General features: G+C 38.6%; 2 protein-coding genes across 5 annotated transcripts in view; one reads left to right on the top strand and one right to left on the bottom strand.

The window, feature by feature from the left end:
* The first annotated feature begins 643 nt into the window (after positions 1–643).
* LOC142101407 (growth hormone secretagogue receptor type 1-like) lies at positions 644–9476 on the top strand. Its single transcript, XM_075185870.1, has 3 exons — positions 644–1400; positions 7360–7657; positions 9347–9476. Exons 1-3 carry the CDS (start codon positions 644–646, stop codon positions 9474–9476), a joined length of 1185 nt encoding a protein of 394 aa, XP_075041971.1.
* A 2455-nt stretch (positions 9477–11931) lies between these two features.
* The window catches only part of LOC142102367 (fibronectin type-III domain-containing protein 3A-like), a 79800-nt gene continuing 72815 nt past the window's right edge, over positions 11932–18916 (bottom strand). For all 4 annotated transcript variants that reach the window (XM_075187202.1, XM_075187201.1, XM_075187204.1 and 1 more), the window contains one exon: positions 11932–17967. In XM_075187202.1, coding sequence (XP_075043303.1) covers positions 17650–17967 — 318 coding nt within the window. In that variant the 3' untranslated portion in view covers positions 11932–17649. The remainder of the gene's footprint in view (positions 17968–18916) is intronic.

Raw genomic sequence — 18916 nt, 5'->3', positions numbered from 1 at the left:
TATATTTTGATGACAACTTGTAATTTTTTAACATTTTTTTTAATATATGTAACAAGATCTTGTACTAGTGATGGAATAGTCACTTTAAAGTTATACACTATTCTGTTCTTTATATGATACTCTTAGTCATGCAAATTATTAGAGCTTTGTTTTATGACGGGTCATGAGATATGGTGACGGAAGGGATGTGATAGATCACTAAATATGCATGTTTATCTTTCATGCAAGTACGATAAAGACGAGCGTTCAAAAACGGTGACAAATGTGATTTTGCAGAGGGTAATGAACTGTTAAAGCACAAAAGAGCAGGTTTTAATCTACTAATTGAACATTAAAATACGTTACTATCAAATAAACTTAGAGACTCTTACAGAACATTAGTCAATTATTTTTTTTGTGCGAGAGCAATTTTGAAGGATGGTCATAACTATGACCTGGAACGATGCATCCAAAGAGCATATAACATCTCCCTTAAAATCATTTTGAAGAGATGCAGAGATTATTGTGCCATGTTTGGCCATAACCAACCATATTTTAATCCTAGTTCCAATGGAAACTCTGGATGAGAAACATACTCCAGAGACGCGTTGTTTGATCATCCACATCACAAACACTTTTTGGACATCAAGGTAAGGAAGACACAATGGGCGTTAACAAAACCGACAGCGGATCTGGAGATAGTGCAAACTATACTATGGATGAAACAACTGCACTGTTTCATATTCAAATTCTGGTTCCAGTTACTATCCTTTGCATTGTGCTGTTTCTGTTGGGGGTAACAGGAAACCTGCTAACAATTTTGATCTTTAAGAGGGATAAAGACATGAGGTCCACAGTCAACATGTACCTATCCAGTATGGCAGTGTCTGACATTCTTATTTTTCTTGGCCTTCCTTCTGATTTGTACAGAATTTGGAAGTATAAACCATACATATTTGGGAACTTTGCCTGCAAGTTTCTGGTTTACCTGAGTGAGACCTGCACTTACTGTACAATACTTCACATCACCACTGTAAGTGTAGAACGCTACCTGGCCATTTGTTTTCCTCTGAAGGCCAAAATAATGATCACTAAGAAACGGGTGAGAGTCATCATTATTTTTTTGTGGATTCTTTCCTCGGTCACGGCAGGGCCCAGTTTGTTTCTTTTTGGTGTAGAACACCGTCCAGGAACTCAACCTGAGGACACCATGGAATGTAAATACATGGAGAGCGCTGACCAGAACGGACTATTACGGGTGATGATGTGGGTCTCCACCGTATATTTTTTCATACCCGTGTTCTTTCTGACATTGCTTTATGGTCTTATCTGTAGGAAACTATGGAAGAACAAGCATGGGATTCAGGGACCCAATGCTGCCAACAGAGGCAAACACCATAAACAAACAGTTAAAATGCTGGGTAAGTCATCTTAAGACCTGTGTTTCCTAAACCTGGTCCTCAGGACCCCTAACGTTGCATGTTTTCCATATCTCCTTGTTTTAGCACAGGTGTATTCATTACTGACTGACACATTGTAACAGATCCACAGGTGGTATAATTATTTCCCTTGTCATCTGGAAAACCTGCACTGTTAGGGCGGGGTCCTGAGAACTGGGTTTGAGAAACACTGCTTTAGACAACATATGATTTTTCATAAGATAATAACATTATATAGTTTCTAAACACAAAAAAGCCTGGTGTATTATCATAGACTCTCTGGCACTGTGCAATATACTTACAGGGCCTTGTGTAGAATATTAGATGACCTAGGGCCTGATTCATTAAGGATCTTAACTTAAGAAACTTCTTATTTCAGGCTCCTGGACAAAACCATGTTACAATGCAAGAGGTGCAAATTAGTGTTCTGTTTTGCACATAAGTTAAATACTGTCTGTTTTTTCATGTAGCTCACAAATATCAACTTTAAATGTCAGTGTTCAAATAAGCTATCAAGTATTTGTGTGCTACATGAAAAAACAGTCAGTATTTAACTTATGTGCAAAACAGAATACTAATTTGCACCCCCTTGCATTGTAACATGGTTTTGTCCAGGAGACTGAAATAAGAAGTTTGTCAAGTTAAGATAATTAATGAATCAGGCCCCTAGTCATACTCAAATCACATACATGTACTTTTGAAATATACTAAAAATAAGCCAACATACCGCATAGTGCTGGCATATTACAAATGGTGTCATACCTATACTAACTTTCATTTAAAAACTGTCACAAAAGGTGGAGAGGGAACTGTCCATGTGAGCTTACAATCTGAACGGTGTACTGCATATTCATCCCCGTTGTATGTAGATGTGCCAGGAGCAAACAGAACAGACAAACAAACAAATCAATGAAAGGTAATGTCATCTTAAACCTCTACATGTGCTGGCACATACTAATGAATGGATTGTATAAATACATGGCACACTGTGCTTCCTGCTGTGTTTATAGACACAATGAGAACTAGTCTGACATGGGCTATAAAATCCATTCATTATTATGTGCCAGCATTGGAGCGATTAAACACTGCAGTTAAAGTTCAGGCACATTATATTATGGCAGTAGTATTTCAGCAACAGCAAAATACTTTATAGGAGAATTCCAATGATTTTTCTCTGCTTTTGCAATAAACCCCAATCCTAAACACTCACAATAAGAGAAGATCCTGCATTTCGGTAAAATATGACCCTGTTGGCAATTCCAGAGCCAAGATTTTTCAGGGCTCACAGTCTGGAACTTGAATGTAAGTAAACTTTGATTGGACAAGACAACTGCTTCTGAAGGATCTTACAAGTCCTACATTCAATCTCCATAAACTCTCACTTTAGGGCTGGCAAGAACCAGCAGGATTGACATTCTCTCATGCCACTCGGGGCTCAGGAATAACAGCCATGCGTTTTGTTAGTGGATGGTCTAGGTCTATTGCAGAAAAAAAGACAGAGCTCAATCTGTCCATATACAGAGAGATTAGGTTAGGGGATCTGGTCCGGCATACAAACTATCACTGTAATACAATAGTACTTATAGGGGAGGTTTTAGAGTTACAAAAGGAATAATGATAAAAATCCTTTACAGTCTTGTTCCACAACCAGGTCATTGCGTAGGCTTCAAGAGTGCTCTGCCCAGAACACACAGCAATCAGAGGATCAAAGACTTCCATAGCACAGTGTGTTATGCCAACTGTGTAATTAGCTATTGATAGAAGGTACTGTTCCATTTTCCTTCTGATGAAACATATTTTTCATAATACATCCCAGTCTATTATAATATAAAAACCTCATGTACATCTCTTCAGGGCTTTAGACTGAGAAAAGAGAAATCAAGGTCACTGAAAGGTCAATAATTGGATGAAACTATATTAAAGCATGTATTGCGGAATTTTAGCACTGAAACAGTTTAAATATGCCTATGATTATTATTTGCAATCAGTTTTGGGTGCTGAGTCTGGTTTATAGATATAATTAGGCTGACCAATGATAATTGAGAATGGCATTTATTTTAAAGGAACATTACATCACACATGTGCTGAGGGACATGTATGTATGCCTATATTGAGGGCCAAATGTGCCACAAATTGTCCCTGTAAATTATAATCAAATGTTGGATAATATATATATATATATATATATATATATTTATTTATTTTTTTGTCACAGTTCCCCTATAAGAAAATAGGCTGCAGACAGAGTTACATTTTCCCTGGGATCCTCTTTCACCATACACACACACACAAGTGTTCCACATGGGTGTAATTGGTTTGTATTTGTGGGCGGGGCTACCAATGCCAGTTAGTTGCCGGGTAGTAGTGAGGGAATTACTGTTCAGCCAGAATTAGGGCTGTGGGAGAGTTGTGAAGATTTTATTGGATATGTTTTCTATAACCACCGCTGACACTGTTTAAATCGTCCTGACAACTGCTAATAAACAGCAAAATGAAATGGTTCAGCCAAGTTGTGTGAGACTCCAGTGAATGCCGTGCCTTATCAAATGTGGTGTCATTGTGGGATCTGTAGGATAGCTAAAACACAGCTCCTATTTGCCTGTGAATGCTGAGAGAAGCTAGGTTTTATTTCCCAGCACAAACTCCTGATGGAATGGAAGACATTTTAAGAACCCTAGTGAACGTGGCAGGAGGAAAATACCCGTCTTCTCCATGAGGAGATCGCTCACGGGAGACGAGGCAGGAAGGCTTCATCTACCCCCACACTACAGAAATTAACTTCTGATGATGTCATGGAGGCATATATAATAGCCTTTGAGTGTACCGCCACCCGAGCCAAGGGGCCACCTGGGACTTGGTCTGAACACCTGGCTCCCTATCTTTCAGGAGAAGCACAGCACACCTATATAGACCTAGATGAGGACCAGGCTGGCGATTAGCAGCAGCTGAAAACCGCCATCTTGGCGAGGGTTGGAGTCACCAGAGCAGGGGAGGCCCAACGATATTATGACTGGAGACTCTCCAAAGATTTACTAATAAATACATTGTATCCGGGGTATGGACTGAGGGCTTCAAAGATTGGCACTGCAGGTGGACACTCAGTTGTAAGAGGAATTGGCTGCTCTATTGGAAAGATACAGCGCCTTGCAGCATATGCCCAAACCTCCAATGTTCGGTTAAGTGTTGAAACACTTAACCAAACATTGCCGCTTTAAATTAAGAGGAAAAGAAGTCGCACTGACGTTAAAATCTCTTGACAAACACCTCAGTAGTCGGACTCATTTGCGGTCAGCATCCTGCAGCAATCAGACATCTCTCAGGCAAAGATTTCAAAGTAGACTGGGGTTTTAAGATATGCTTTGAAGAAGCACAGAGAAACAGTCAACGTTGAGAACTGTAGATACAGTGGTTGGCCAAGGAAACAGTGCATCCAATGAAAGACACATCATGCTTAGTGACCTTCTCAAATTGGAACATGTCCAGCAGTGCCATCAGCTGAGAACTGGATAAAAACAGTGGAACCCAGGTACATTCATCTACTGTTCGGAGAAGTCTGGCCAGAAGTGGTCTTCATGGAAGAATTGCGGCCAAAAAGCCATACCATTGATGTGGAAATAAGGCGAAGCGACTTAACTATGCACATAAATATAGCAACTGGGGTGCCAAAAAATGACAGCAGGTGCTCTGGACTAATGAGTAAAAATTTGAAATATTTGGCTGTAACAGAAGGCAGTTTGTACGCCGAAAGGGCTGGAGAGCGGTACAATAATGAATGTCTGCAGGCAACAGTGAAGCATGGTTGAGGTTCCTTGCAAGTTTGGGGCTGCATTTCAGCAAATTGAGTTGGATATTTGGTGAGGATTAATGGTGTCCTCAATGCTGAGAAATACAGGCAGGTACTTATCCATCATGCAATACCATCAGGGAGGCGTCTGATTGGATCCAACTTTATTCTGCGCAAGACAATAACCCCAAACATACAGCCAATATCATTAAGAACTACCTTCAATGTAAAGAAGAACAAGGGTCCTGGAAGTGATGATATGACCTCTCAGAACCCTGATCTCAACATCATCGAGTCTGTCGGGGTTTACACGAAGAGACAGAAAGATTTGAACAAGCCTACACCCACAGAAGATCTGTGGTCAGTTCTCCAAGATGTTTGGAACAACCTCTCTGCTGAGTTCCTTCAAAAAAATATAAAAAATAGAATCACTATGAAATACATGTAAAAATCTACCAAATATCTTTGAGGGATGGGGCTGAGGTGTGGCTAGAGGCTTAAACCTGTCCCTCTTTCTACTCAACACAATCTGCAAACAATAATCGGGGTGAGGGGTGGGGCTAAGCCAGGTTAAGACCCTGCATTGATTCTTCTCTGGCTCATACCCATCTGTATATTTTTCCCCCAAGTTACGCCCTCTATATAGACTTTCCCTCGGATCTTACCACCTAGTATACATTCAGCCCTCAAGCCATGCCTCCTTTATTAACTCTCCTCCAGGTAACTCTTCCTGCACCGACTCTTCCCCAGGACATGTCTGATCTTAATTGAATACCCATTTGACCACCCCAAATTTATTCCTCAACAGGTCAAGACTGATCCTCCCAGTTAATCATCCCCTAAATAAAATATGATCCCCCAACCCATTTTCCCCTAGTTCATTTCACAGACTGTCTGATCCCACTTATAACCTACCCCCCCCCCCCCCGATTTCAGTATCTCCTCCAGTCAGATTATAACTGTCAATAAATTCCCTCTCTTTACAGTTACCTGTAGTGACTGTTCCTGATCATTTATTTATATACCACCACCAATTTCGGTGGCTAGTAGGGCAAGAAGCAGCAGCGGGGAGGACTGCAGCAGGACAGACTAGCTAGCTCTAGGCTGTCTAGTGCAGTATGAAACTGTGAGCTCACAAGATGAGACTTTGATCAGATCTCTCTTTGTGAGATTAGGAGCTGCGTAGTACAGTTGTTACAGTCTAGCAGTGAATCATAGACCCGGTGCAGGCAGGCAGGACAGGATAGGATACAGAGGGAAATTAGATGACCAGATGCCCCACCTCTGAGGGATTTAGGGCATATAGAGCGGTACCAAAAATAATCTGGCTATGTTTGCCCCTGTACATACAAACCAAATGACTAGTTTAACATTGAATTTATCTTACTACACGATACCCTAGGAGTACCCTGTGAAGTGCTACATATGAGATATCAAGTCTTCATTAATAATATGGTGCAAAGTGTAAAAATGAGTTGCAAGAAACATCAACCAATCCACTCAGAGTCAGAACTGGCGAGCTGTGTGCCCCGATGCATGGAGGCGGGAGTCAGGGCCCCCGACCCTCTGCATCTGCCATCAGTGGCGGATCCAGGGGGGGGGGGGGGGGGGGCGATCGGGGCATTCGCCCCCCCTAGCAGCAAAAGCTAGGTCCCAGCCGCCGATTAAAATGGGAGGGGTGGGACTAAAGCGCGAGCGGGGGGCGGGGCTAAATGTGGGCCAGCCAATAAGAGTGGTCCCAGCCGGCGACCACAACGGGAGGGGGCGGGGCCAATCGCGGACGAAAGGCGGGGTTAACGCAGGCCAGCCAATCAGAGCAAAGGAGGGGGCATGATTATGCAAAATCGCCCCCCCTAAACATAAAGTCTAGATCCGCCCCTGTCTGCCATGCAGCGGGCCCCATTATCTGCATGGGCCCCGGTGCACCAATGGTAGTTCCGGCGCTGAATCCACTATTTGCTTCCATCAGGGTAGTGCAGTTTGCTGATGAAAGCACATGTCTGGTTGCTATAGGTTCCATAACCTTTCTACTCTTACCACCAGGTTTTTAAATAATCATTTAATGTCATTTTTATGGTCTGGGTTACCTATTGTATTTTATGTACTTAAATGTTTACATATTATAACTAATTTGTATTATGGTTCTGTTTCTTCCAGCTGTTGTGGTGCTGTCCTTTGTGCTGTGCTGGCTGCCTTTCCATATTGGCCGCATCTTGTTTGCCTGGGCTGGAATAGGGGAATACATGTTTTACGATCTCACGCAGTACTTCAATCTCATCTCTATGGTTCTATTTTACTTGAGCGCCTCTATCAACCCCATGCTCTACAACATTATGTCACAAAAGTACAGGGCCGCCATGGGTAAGATACTAAACCCAAGACCAGATCCACAATCCAGGAACACCACAAGGAGTGAGCAGTCCTCTCTGGAAGGGACAGAGCTCAGTTCTTTCATGTAACATTTCCATACGCACAAGAGATCATCCAAAAAACAACCAAGGAAATTCTGAATCAGCCATGCAAAACAGAAATACTGTATTTTTCTGATCAGATAATTGGAACCCTGCAACACGCAATTCATTTTATTTTGTTCCTCAATGATTTTCAAAACATTCTAAAAGGTACCAATGTTCTGAGCTGTGCTCCATTTAACCATTGTTTAATGGAGCGCAGCCAATGTGACCTCTTCACTAGAGCACTGAAAGAACCAGGATGCAACTCCATCAGTACTTAAAATAATGGATCACAGATCCCTATGTGGTTTCCAAAGGCAAACAATGCAGCATGCACTGAACAAACAGAACATCCTCCCTGCAGCGCCTTGAGTGGTTGTGCAGATGGCTCTTGTGATCCTCATAGGGATCAATAATCTCTTTTTTAAAGTACTGTCTGATATCCATTAACCGTGTTTAATATTGAAATTTATGCAGCTTAGGTGGAGGGTAGAATGGTAGACGGTAGCGTTCATGGCGAGAAAACAGCACTTAAAGTGGAACCTCAAATGATGATGGTAATTTAAAACTCCATATGTCATTTACATTTATACATGTTAAAGTTGTCAATGTGTATTTTATGTAGATTTATGTCCATCTGGAAATTTCTGCCTCACTGGACTCAGAGCTGTATTGCTGAGCTCCCTTTTTCCATATATGCATAGAGTGAAACAAACAAAGAAAATTCTTTGTTCTGATTATGTTATTAGTACAACATACACTGATCAGCCACAACATTAAAACCACAAGTGAATAACAAGTGAAGTGAAGAAGATTGATTATCTCGTTACAAGGACACCTGTCAAGGGGTGGGATGTGTTAGGCAGCAAGTGAACAGTTCTTGAAGTTGATGTGTTGGAAGCAGGAAAAATGGGCAAATGTAAGGATCTGAGCCACTTTGACATGGCTAGAGGACCGAGTCACAGCATCTCCAAAATGGCTGGTCCTGTGGGGTGTTCCTGGTATGCAGTGGTTAGTACATACCAAAAGTGGTCCAAGGAGGGACAACCGGTGGGGGAACCAGTGACAGGGTCATGGGTGCCCAAAGCTCATTGACGCGCACGGGGAGCGAAGGCTAGGTGTCAGGTCCAATCCCACATAAGAGCTACTGTAGTGCAAAATTGTTGAAAAAGTTAATGGTGGCTATGATAGAATGGTGTCATAACACACAGTGCATCACAGCTTACTGTGCATAGGGCTGCATAGCTGCAGAACCATCAGTGCTCATTCTAACCCCTGTCCACCGCAGAAAGCACCTACAATGGGTACATGAGCACCAGAACTGGACCATGGAGCAATGGAAGAAGGTGGCCTGGATGATGACTCACGTTTTCTTTTAGATAATATGGACGGCCGGGTGCATTGTTTACCTGGGGAAGAAGGCAAGCTGGCGGAGGCAGTGTGATGCTCTGGGCAATGTTCTGCTGGAAAAGCTTGGGTCCTGGCATTTATGTGGATGTTACTTTGACACTTACAACCTACCTAAACATTGTTGCAGACAAAGTACACCCCTTCATGGTAACAGTATTCCCTGATGGCAGTGGCCTCTTTCAGCAGGATAATACGCCCCGCCACACTGCAAAAATTGTTCAGGAATGGTTTGAGGAACATGACAGAGTTCAAGGTGTTGACTTGGCCTCCAAATTCCCCAGATCTCAATCTGATCTGTGCTGGAAACCAAGTCAGAGCTATGGAGACCCCACCTCGCAAATTACAGGACTTAAAGGATCTACTACGAACGCCTTTGCGCCAGATACCACAGGACACGTTGAGAAGTCTTGAGGAGTTCATGCCTTGACAGGTCAGAGCTATTTTTGTGGCAAAAGAGGGACCTACACAATATTAGGCAGGTAGTTTTAATGTCATGGCTGAAAAGTGTATAGACAGGCAAAAAAAAAACAAATATAAGCCTGCATACTTTGCTGCTAGCAGTCTATTCATTGATTAAAGTCTGACTCTACAACCTCTACGTTCTTGCTCCTTCTCAAAGTAATGCCCCTGTGATTACTTATATGTAGAGTAAGCATCTGCCAAAAGGTTAAATGAATCCTAATTTTTTCAGCTTTCACAGAACATTAAGAACACCTTCTGTATGAAACACTGTAGAAGCATTAATTATCTTAATGGTACTCATGTGTATGAGGCCTAAGGATGTGGATGTAATGATACAGAAATATATATTATATATTATAGTCAATTGTCTGATTAACTAGAAAGTTTCTGACATTTTTGTAAATTTAAGGCAATTCAGCTCAACCTTGCCCACATATTAAAATATTTGGGGGTTTTTAGTCCCGCTTTAAAATTACCTCTCTACAATACTAATTAGTTTATCAGTGTCTAAAATGTATCAAATGTTTTTTTTTGTTTGTAGCAAAAGTAACAAATGAAAAGATTTGCAAACAATGATGCTGTAATTCACGTGAACAGCTCGTGGTGAACTGAAATATAACAAAATAACTAGGGGCCTGATTCATTAAGTATCTTAACTTAAGAAGCTTCTTATTTAAGTATCCTGGACAAAACCATGTTACAATGCAAGGGGTGCAAATTAGCATTCTGTTTTGCACATAAGGTAAATACTGACTGTTTTTTTCATGTAGCACACAAATATCAACTTTAAATTTCAGTGTACAAATAAGCTATCAAGTATTTGTGTGCTACATGAAAAAACAGTCAGTATTTAACTTATGTGCAAAACAGAATACTAATTTGCACCCCTTGCATTGTAACATGGTTTTGTCCAGGATACTTAAATAAGAAGCTTCTTAAGTTAAGATCCTTAATGAATCAGGCCCTAGGTTACCTTTAGTTTCTTTAAAAAAAGGTACATTTTAGAGCCCCAATTTACAGGTGTAATCCATAGGATGGGTAATAATGTTTCAGCTGCTACAGGGCCTAGATCCCTTCAGAGACAACACTCTTTTGAGCGCAGGGGGCCCTACCCACATTTTACTGTGGGCGATGCACAGTTCCACCCCTGTACATGGGCTCAAACATATACAATTCCCAAGCAGGTCGTGTAGTTGGTAATGTTTAACTATTATTAAGTATAAATAATATTCAGGAATAGCAATGTGCATGGTCAATCTGCTGCTTTTTATTATTGTTTTGTCTTTATTTTTCCATATTTAGGGAAAAGAGTAAAAGAAAACCCAAATATTTAAGCTTTTAAGAATTATTATTGCTACAAAGAATGTAAATCTGCATTTATTTTGTAAACCGTTCCAGAAGAGTGGCAGAATCTGACTGTATGCCAAGGGTTACAGCACTGTTTTTGTGTGTAGTTACATGTCATATATGGCCCCACCCCACTGTTTTTAGAGTTTGCCTTTATGTGATAATCCACACTCTTAACACAAACGTTAGTATTACACTTTTCCAGCTGCTTTACAAATATTTATTGCAATATATTATCTAAACATGTATACGTGGCTTTCTTAATGATGCCCTATGAATAATTATTTTTGCTATGCCTAAATAAGAAAAGAACTGCATTTCATATGGTCAGTAAAGATAGTTATTATATGCTTATTTCTTTACCATAGAGGGTCAGCAATACTCCTGCATCTGTTTAGAGCTTTTCCCATAATTTGAAGTACCATTCCTAACATACACTAAATTTAAAAACATATTTACATTTTTTTTTACCTGTCTGTCCTTTCTCTTTAAATTATTTAATCATAATAATTATGATCTCTTTAAGTGACTGTAGGAAATGAGTGACTGTAGGATGCATATTTATGACTCGAGACCCAAAGATGTGTTCATTAAAAGTTTTGTGTTTGGTCAGGTCTACCCAGGAAAATAGAAAAATGTATACATTATTAATAACAGCTCTGAATGTTCTGTACTAAAAGTTTCTACAGCAGCTCCAATAACCAATTCAGGGAAGATATAAACACATCATCTATTTAAAAAAACAACAAAAAAAAACAACAACCCCCCCCCCCCCCCCCAAGGAAATTACAGAATTAGAATTGAAAAAGCAAACTCTCCTACAACCTTTTTTATACTTTTTATTAGACATTAAATATATTATCTATTTCATAGTAACAATTTAGTAATACATAAGCAAGGTAATCTTATATTGTAGAAGACCCCTCGAATTACAATGAAAATACAAAGCAACGTATTTCTAACAAGAACACCGCTAAAGTACATGAGTCTGGAATGTAATTAAATGGTAAAATAGCAGTAAACCATATTTAAGAAGGTAAAAATGGGACCATTTCAGGCTCCGTACTTACTGCAAGAATATTTTTGTAAAACGATCTTCTAGTAAAACAGAGCTATTACGTTATATATCCCAGCTTCTCCCCTAATAAATATGGCCATAGATATAAAGTATAAATGAATGGCAGTGTGCTAACTTAATCAGTAAATTGAAAAGCTGTAATTTATTTTCTGAATAATTATGATCACTTTAAAAAATATGTCTGCTAAAAATGAAAAATAAAAAATAAAAAATCAAAATATATGTTGTAATATGTAACATACATGGAAGTTGTTTTTAATGCTTCAGGTGAGTTCTCAAACATGTGTTTTCTGAAAAATAAAAATCCTTTGGCAATGGAGAGTCATTTCTACATAACATGAATGGTGTGTAAATAGAATAAAATGGAATAAGATGTAAACATGCCTGTAGTTAGAGATGAGCGAAATAGTCATCTAGTTTCGCTTTTGGCTGTAACATTTTGCGCGTTTCGCCGGTAGAATTTGGCAAGTGTTCCCAGCCCTACCACAACCACAATACACAGCAGAATGAATGAACGGTCATCCACCCCAGCTCTATTCAGAGACTATAAATGCCATGAAATTCAAATTTACTGGTACATGGCGAAACTAAATTTGGATTGTAGTTGCCGGAACTTCACACCCCTGGTTCCATATCAAAATTTGATTGGCGTGACATTTCGCTTATCTCTACCTGTAGCCTAGTTAGACTTACGTGTGTACAAAAACATATGCATAGACTTACACACACAGACGTCTACAAAATGTGCTGAACCCGTTCCTTGCATCGTAGTAGGGCCAGTAAAGCGTTACATAAAATTGAAGTGATTTTCACAGAGACCATTATTTTTTTGCTACAGGTTAAAACATACATTCAAACCTTACACTTTTCATGACCTCTTAAATGAAAATAAATAAAATATCATACAAAAGAATATATTTGTGGGGAGAAAAAAGGTATTTTTGTATGCACCATACATCTATTGTAAAGAAAGTGGCAATACACGTCTCTATAAAATAGTCATAAATGAAATGATATGCAGAAATATTCATAGATGATTGACACAAACCAGAGCAATACATATAAAGACTAATATGTATCATCATTCTTATACATGAATACAGAATTTTAGCGTACATTTTGCCCAACTGCAAAAGGTAGATAATTCAACGTGACTGATCCAAGAATTTGACAAATATTTCACACAATAAATCTCAACACTACAATATTTGCCTACAAATATTTTCATTGTTGAAGTGTAATTTGTTTTTTAATCTGCAAAAAAAAAAAAAAAAAAAAAAGAAAAAAAGACTTAGAGGAGGGTTATCTCCTAATATGGACCGTTATTTGCCGTCAAAAACACAATGATTTAAAAACAATGCAAATTATGCTCACACAGTTGTAAACTGTTTAAATCAGATATAAAGTATCCTAAATAACCAAAAACTTACATTGTGAGATAAAAGAAAAAAAAAAAACCTCTCAAATATAAAGTGATGGAATGTATATTTATATATATTTATATTTTCAGCACGAAAACTTCTTACAAAAAACATCTTATATGTAAAAATATTTAGGTTAGTAGATAATACATAATATGGGCATCTCATAAAAAAAAAAAAAAAAAAACGTGCGGTTTTACTTTTCTTTTAACTTTTTTTTAGATTATAGACAGTATAAAAACATTTGCTCACTTTGAGCCAAATAGTGTAACATTTATAATAAATGCACTTTTTTTTTTCCTCCATAAAGATAAATCTGTGCTTTTTCAGAAAGTGCTGCAATATATTCTTAAGTAGCACAGAAATTTAGATTTTGTAACACATAAGTGAAATGCAAAAGCAGGTCAAAAGTTGGGTATAGATATAAAGTCCAGATACAGAGAAAGGAGGTTGTAAGGCCGATTATACCACAGTGGTGAAAGCAACGGAACAAGCTTGGCATATTGCAATAAAAATATGGAAAATGAAACAATGACAACGCTTAAATGCAAAGTATACAAATAGCCAGCTGATGGCGACCAGCTGTACATGCCATGCAATACATTATGTTAGCTCTCTTTATAAATAAATATATATATATATATTTATTCATAAGAGTGTCTCTCCCCTATACACAGTGGAGACGGTCACTTCTGTGCTGAACCAATAATCAGCCCATCAACTCAATAAGATTAGCAATGTTATTGGGTAGTTGCTAGGCTGTCTGTATTCTTAGGAATACAGGTCCATATTTGTCCGCGCCCACTGTGATTGGGCAAGAGGCGCACTTTATATTAGCTTGCCTGCTTGACTAGAGATATGCGAGATGTGAATAATCTGCTTTGTAGCAACGGGTGTAACTTAAGTCACAGCTATAGTCAACTGCATTTCTGGTGGAATTAGACAACCACTGGTATATTGAAGAACGGACAAAATGGCTAATAATATTAATCGTTTGAAATACCATTCTATCAAGGGTTAGATCTGAAACTTCAAATCTAATATATTTGACATATCTGGTATTTACGTAAACATGTTTGTAACTAACTCTTACTATACAGTATGGAATAGCTTCATTTTAAAACTGTTGATTTAAATTTCCAACTTTGTAATAAAAACTTTACAAAACAAACAAAAAAAAAAGGCAATCGCATATTACCAGACAGAGCAATGGCACCATTGTCTCACATAATTAAAGATTACAGCATCAAAAGCCTGCCCCATGGACTAGAGGCTTGCAGCAAGTGACCACCGTTTCATGTGTGACAGTTTTATGCAAGCGTTTTAGACATAATTATTGGAGATTAGACTGGAGATGGGAATATGAAGAGCCATCATTACAACTTGTATAGTGCACACTGCATTTTGTCTGGAAGCCTATGAATGCCTTTTTAGTCTAACGTCTTTTGCAGTCCAATTATTTAACAAACCAATTCAAATACATCCCAAGTTTCTCTTTTATAATGATTGTGCAAATTGAAAGTTCTGCAATTTCGCAGAGTAGTTGGAAATGAAATTCCGCAATTTGTCCGTAAAACGGAAAAGACACAAAGTCTACTGTATTAAATTTAGACTCTTTACAAGGCACCTATGTCTAAAAAGGATGGTGTGTCACGCAGAAGTAGCAATATCGTTACAAATTTAACAGTTCCTATCTTTTTGGTGTCAAATCGACGTATATTTAAATGGCTAATTTATAAAAGGCAACACGTTATCATTTTTGTTGTTTTGTCCACATTTCAACTAAGACATATTACTTACAAAGCTAGCAACATCCAAAAAGAAAACCTGTTTATTCACCCATCAAACCCCCCCCCCCCCCCCCCACTGGACTACCTCTATAAAACTGTTCAGTAATACAGGTCTATAAAACAAATACAAGCAGTACATTTAAACTTACACATGTACATTACACATATTCAGAGCTCAACGGCCAACAATGAAAAAAGACTTGCAGAGTACACAATGCCACTCATTGCGTATTCTGCAACATAGATTTGACCTATTGTTTACAGTGTTAACTCAGAAAATGCTTTCACAGTGTTTTAATTTACAGAAATGTTCTGTAAAAAAAAGAAAGTTTTATAGAGGCAGACATACATTTTATTTCAAGGTTAGGCAAATAAAAATGTTTTTGTCTTGCTACGTTACTGATTCACTTTACTTTGTGGGAGTGTGTCTGGGTGTAATGTGAATGGTTCAATATTCTCTGGAAAGCCCTGCGTAATATGGTGGTAGCTATACAAATAAACGGTAAGAAATCATTTTTACCTCTGCTTGTAAGAATACACAGTGGGGAACATTTGTAATAAACAGCTGCACTATATGAAAATGTCACAATACTATAAACACACATGGAAGAGGGGAAGAAAACAGAAGACACATCTCAAACAATTTATAGAAGCAGCATAATTCTAACAATGTAGATTCTACATTTTGCTCCACATCTGTGATTTATAAATGTTGTGTGCTTCATTTAATGCTATGGAGTCATTTTCTACGCTAATATTTTATGGTCTCCATGTGACATTTTTCTCTGTAGCTCTTTCAGAAACATTTCCCACTTTTCTTAGTCCAGAGTAAAGTTGAGTTTGGAAAAGACTTAATTTGTATACCCTATATGTATTTTCAAAGACTATTCAATAATGGCCACCTGACAGTATAACATATTGATGCAAGGTGTTTTGGCAGGTAAGAAGTACACTTGCTACATAACTGAATATATTTTTGATTGGAAAACATGTAAGAAAGGGACACTGCACACTTGCTGTAACCCATAGCAACCAATTCAATTCTAACCCATTTTCTAGGACAAAATTAAGGCCAATATCTAGTTGCTATGGGTTACAGAACCCAAATAACGGTGCTTCAGAAAAAATTGCCACTATATCCAGAGGCAGCTGTTCAAACTACTCGTATTCACTTCCCATAGGACATCACATCATTACTTCAATTCAATAATCACAGCTCTTTGTAATTATCTTAAAAGCTTTCAAATACTTCCCGCATTTATACACCTCTCACTGACAAATCATAAACCGTCAAATAAACTAAACTTTTACCCTATGTAAAACAGGATTTGACAATTGTGCACCAACAAGAAAATGTTTTAATTCCCTTTTTTCATGTAATAATCTGTATTAGTGGCCGCCTGCTGCACCCTGCACCGACAATAAAAGACACAACGGGATTTTACTTACTATAAAACACAAGTGATGTTCAGGAACATCGCGCTAGCACAACAAGCCCCATATTCAGGTCCTGCTGCGTACAAGAATTATTTTAGGGTTAACACAATAACCAAACCGGGATTCATGGCAAATTAATTCGCTTATTTTTCGTTGTTGGAAATATTATTTAAAAAGCAAATCAGCAATACCTGTTGTCACACAAGTCCTTTGCAGAGAGCCAATGAATAAAACGCCTTAAAATTAACATTTTAAAAATGCACGTCTGGATAATCTTACAAGGGTCAGTTTAAAGGGGCATGGCCAACTTAATGCATTCGCAGCACAAAGCACTCTCCATGCCTATTTGTTGTGGGCCATAGTTTGCCTGAAAAAAACCTGTTGTATTGTGTTTGGCTTTTTATTTGGACCCAGCTAACGAAAATATCTGTAAACACATGTGCAGCTCTTCCTATGGGAACGAAAAAAAAAATCCTGGCAGTGAAGGCTACAACATGTGAGCTGGTGACTGTTATATCCCAATAGGAACGGGCTGTTAAAAATCAACCACGTTTTTACAAGTTTTTGTTTTTTTTGAGTGTTACCAAGTCTTATTCTACGAAGGTGCAATTTGTGATTCAGCTACTCTTATCCACTAAGACCACAGGTCAGTGTGAAAACAGAAACATACACTTGTGTAACAAACAATCCTTTCGTGAGCTACCACATACAAAGCTGAACATTTAAACAAAAAGGACACGCTTTTAAAGCAAATGATCCATTACATAAATGAACAGCACCGTCTTGACCTTTGAGTGTATTAAGGCAGTTAACATCATGGCCCTAGAAACACAGGATTTAAGTTCCCTTTCTAGGAGTTTCATGATGTTTTACGTTCCACATACAGGAGGATTCTGCTAATCCAGCCTCTCGATGAGTGAGCAGCAAGAATGGAAATGCACTTATATATAATACAATCATTTCCATCTATAAATTTAATTAGAATAATTAAACATAAATATTGAAAAAAGAAACTGTACGGATAATCTTGGGAACAGGGCACTTAAAATCTACTTAATTACAAAGTACTGGATGACAACAGCAAAAAGAAATGCTACGACAGCAAACATCATGAGGAGCAAGATGGCAAACTGCTCGTCGCTGAGAGGCTTCCTCTTGCTTCTTGTGGCCTCCAAAGCAGCATTAGAACATGGCAGATCCAACTCTTGTCTTTGAGATGAGAATGTGGTGCTTGGGCTGTAAGGGCCACACAACTCTTGTAATCCATTGGAATCTTGGTATTGCCGCCCGGCACAAACTCTAAACCGGTATTCACAGTTTGTTTGAAAGTTTGCAAAAGTGTATGAGGTGTCCGTTCCTTTGTATACCTGGGCAAGAGGAAAAACTGTGGTTAAAACAAATACAGAGTTTGATACATCTGGTGATGGATGTTTCTCTCCACAATATTTCATTATAGGGACATTAATAATCACTATTTGTAACAATGTGTATTTAAGCACCAATGGTAAATTCTTAAATGGGGCTGCTAGGGGTACAGTACAACATTAAAGGAATGTTAAACAGCGTAATACATAAGAACATGGGGCAGCACGGCGGCCTAGTGGTTAGCACTTCTGCCCCACAGCACTGGGGTCATGAGTTCAATTCCCGACCATGGCCTTATCTGTGTGGAGTTTGTATGTTCTCCCCGTGTTTGCGTGGGTTTCCTCCGGGTGCTCCGGTTTCCACCCACACTCCAAAAACATACTGGTAGGTTAATTGGCTGCTATCAAACTTGACCCTGGTCTCTCTCTCTGCCTGTGTGTGTGTGTGTGTGTGTGTGTGTGTGTGTGTGTGTGTGTGTGTGTGTGTGTGTGTGTGTGTGTGTGTGTATGTTAGGGGATTTAGACTGTAAGCTCCAATGGGGAAGGGACTGATGTGAATGAGTTCTCTGTACAGCGCTGCGGAATCAGTGGCGCTATATAAATAAATGGTGATGATGATGATGATCTACCCCGGCCACAGACAATATGTGGTTTACAGACTGATCAGCTTACACTCTATGTTGGATAAGTAATGGGAAGCAAAGACATGTGTTCGGTCATCAAACTAGTAGTTTACTTGATTTGAATATATGAATAAATGTATATATACAATATAAGTATAAAGACAGTTTTGGAAATTAATGTAACTATATAATAAATGTGTTATAAGTCAAAGATAATAATAATAAATAATAATAAACTATTGCCTGTAGTACTCTTTAGAAAATAAAGATATTAAAACACAAAACAGAAGAAAAACAGATTGAGTTGCTTCTCTTACTTAAATCACTGA

The sequence above is a fragment of the Mixophyes fleayi genome, chromosome 9 (assembly GCF_038048845.1).
Source record: "Mixophyes fleayi isolate aMixFle1 chromosome 9, aMixFle1.hap1, whole genome shotgun sequence".
Taxonomy (NCBI): domain Eukaryota; kingdom Metazoa; phylum Chordata; class Amphibia; order Anura; family Limnodynastidae; genus Mixophyes; species Mixophyes fleayi.
This window is presented reverse-complemented; position numbering and strand designations above follow the sequence as displayed.

Excerpts from the sequence above, each read along its gene's own strand:
- LOC142101407 (XM_075185870.1), top strand. The coding sequence starts at position 644 with ATGGGCGTTAACAAAACCGACAGCGGATCTGGAGATAGTGCAAACTAT. Across the intron at positions 1,401-7,359 it reads ACAAACAGTTAAAATGCTGG|CTGTTGTGGTGCTGTCCTTT; the intron begins GTAAGTCATCTT and ends TGTTTCTTCCAG. Across the intron at positions 7,658-9,346 it reads ACAGAGCTCAGTTCTTTCAT|ATCTCAATCTGATCTGTGCT; the intron begins GTAACATTTCCA and ends CAAATTCCCCAG.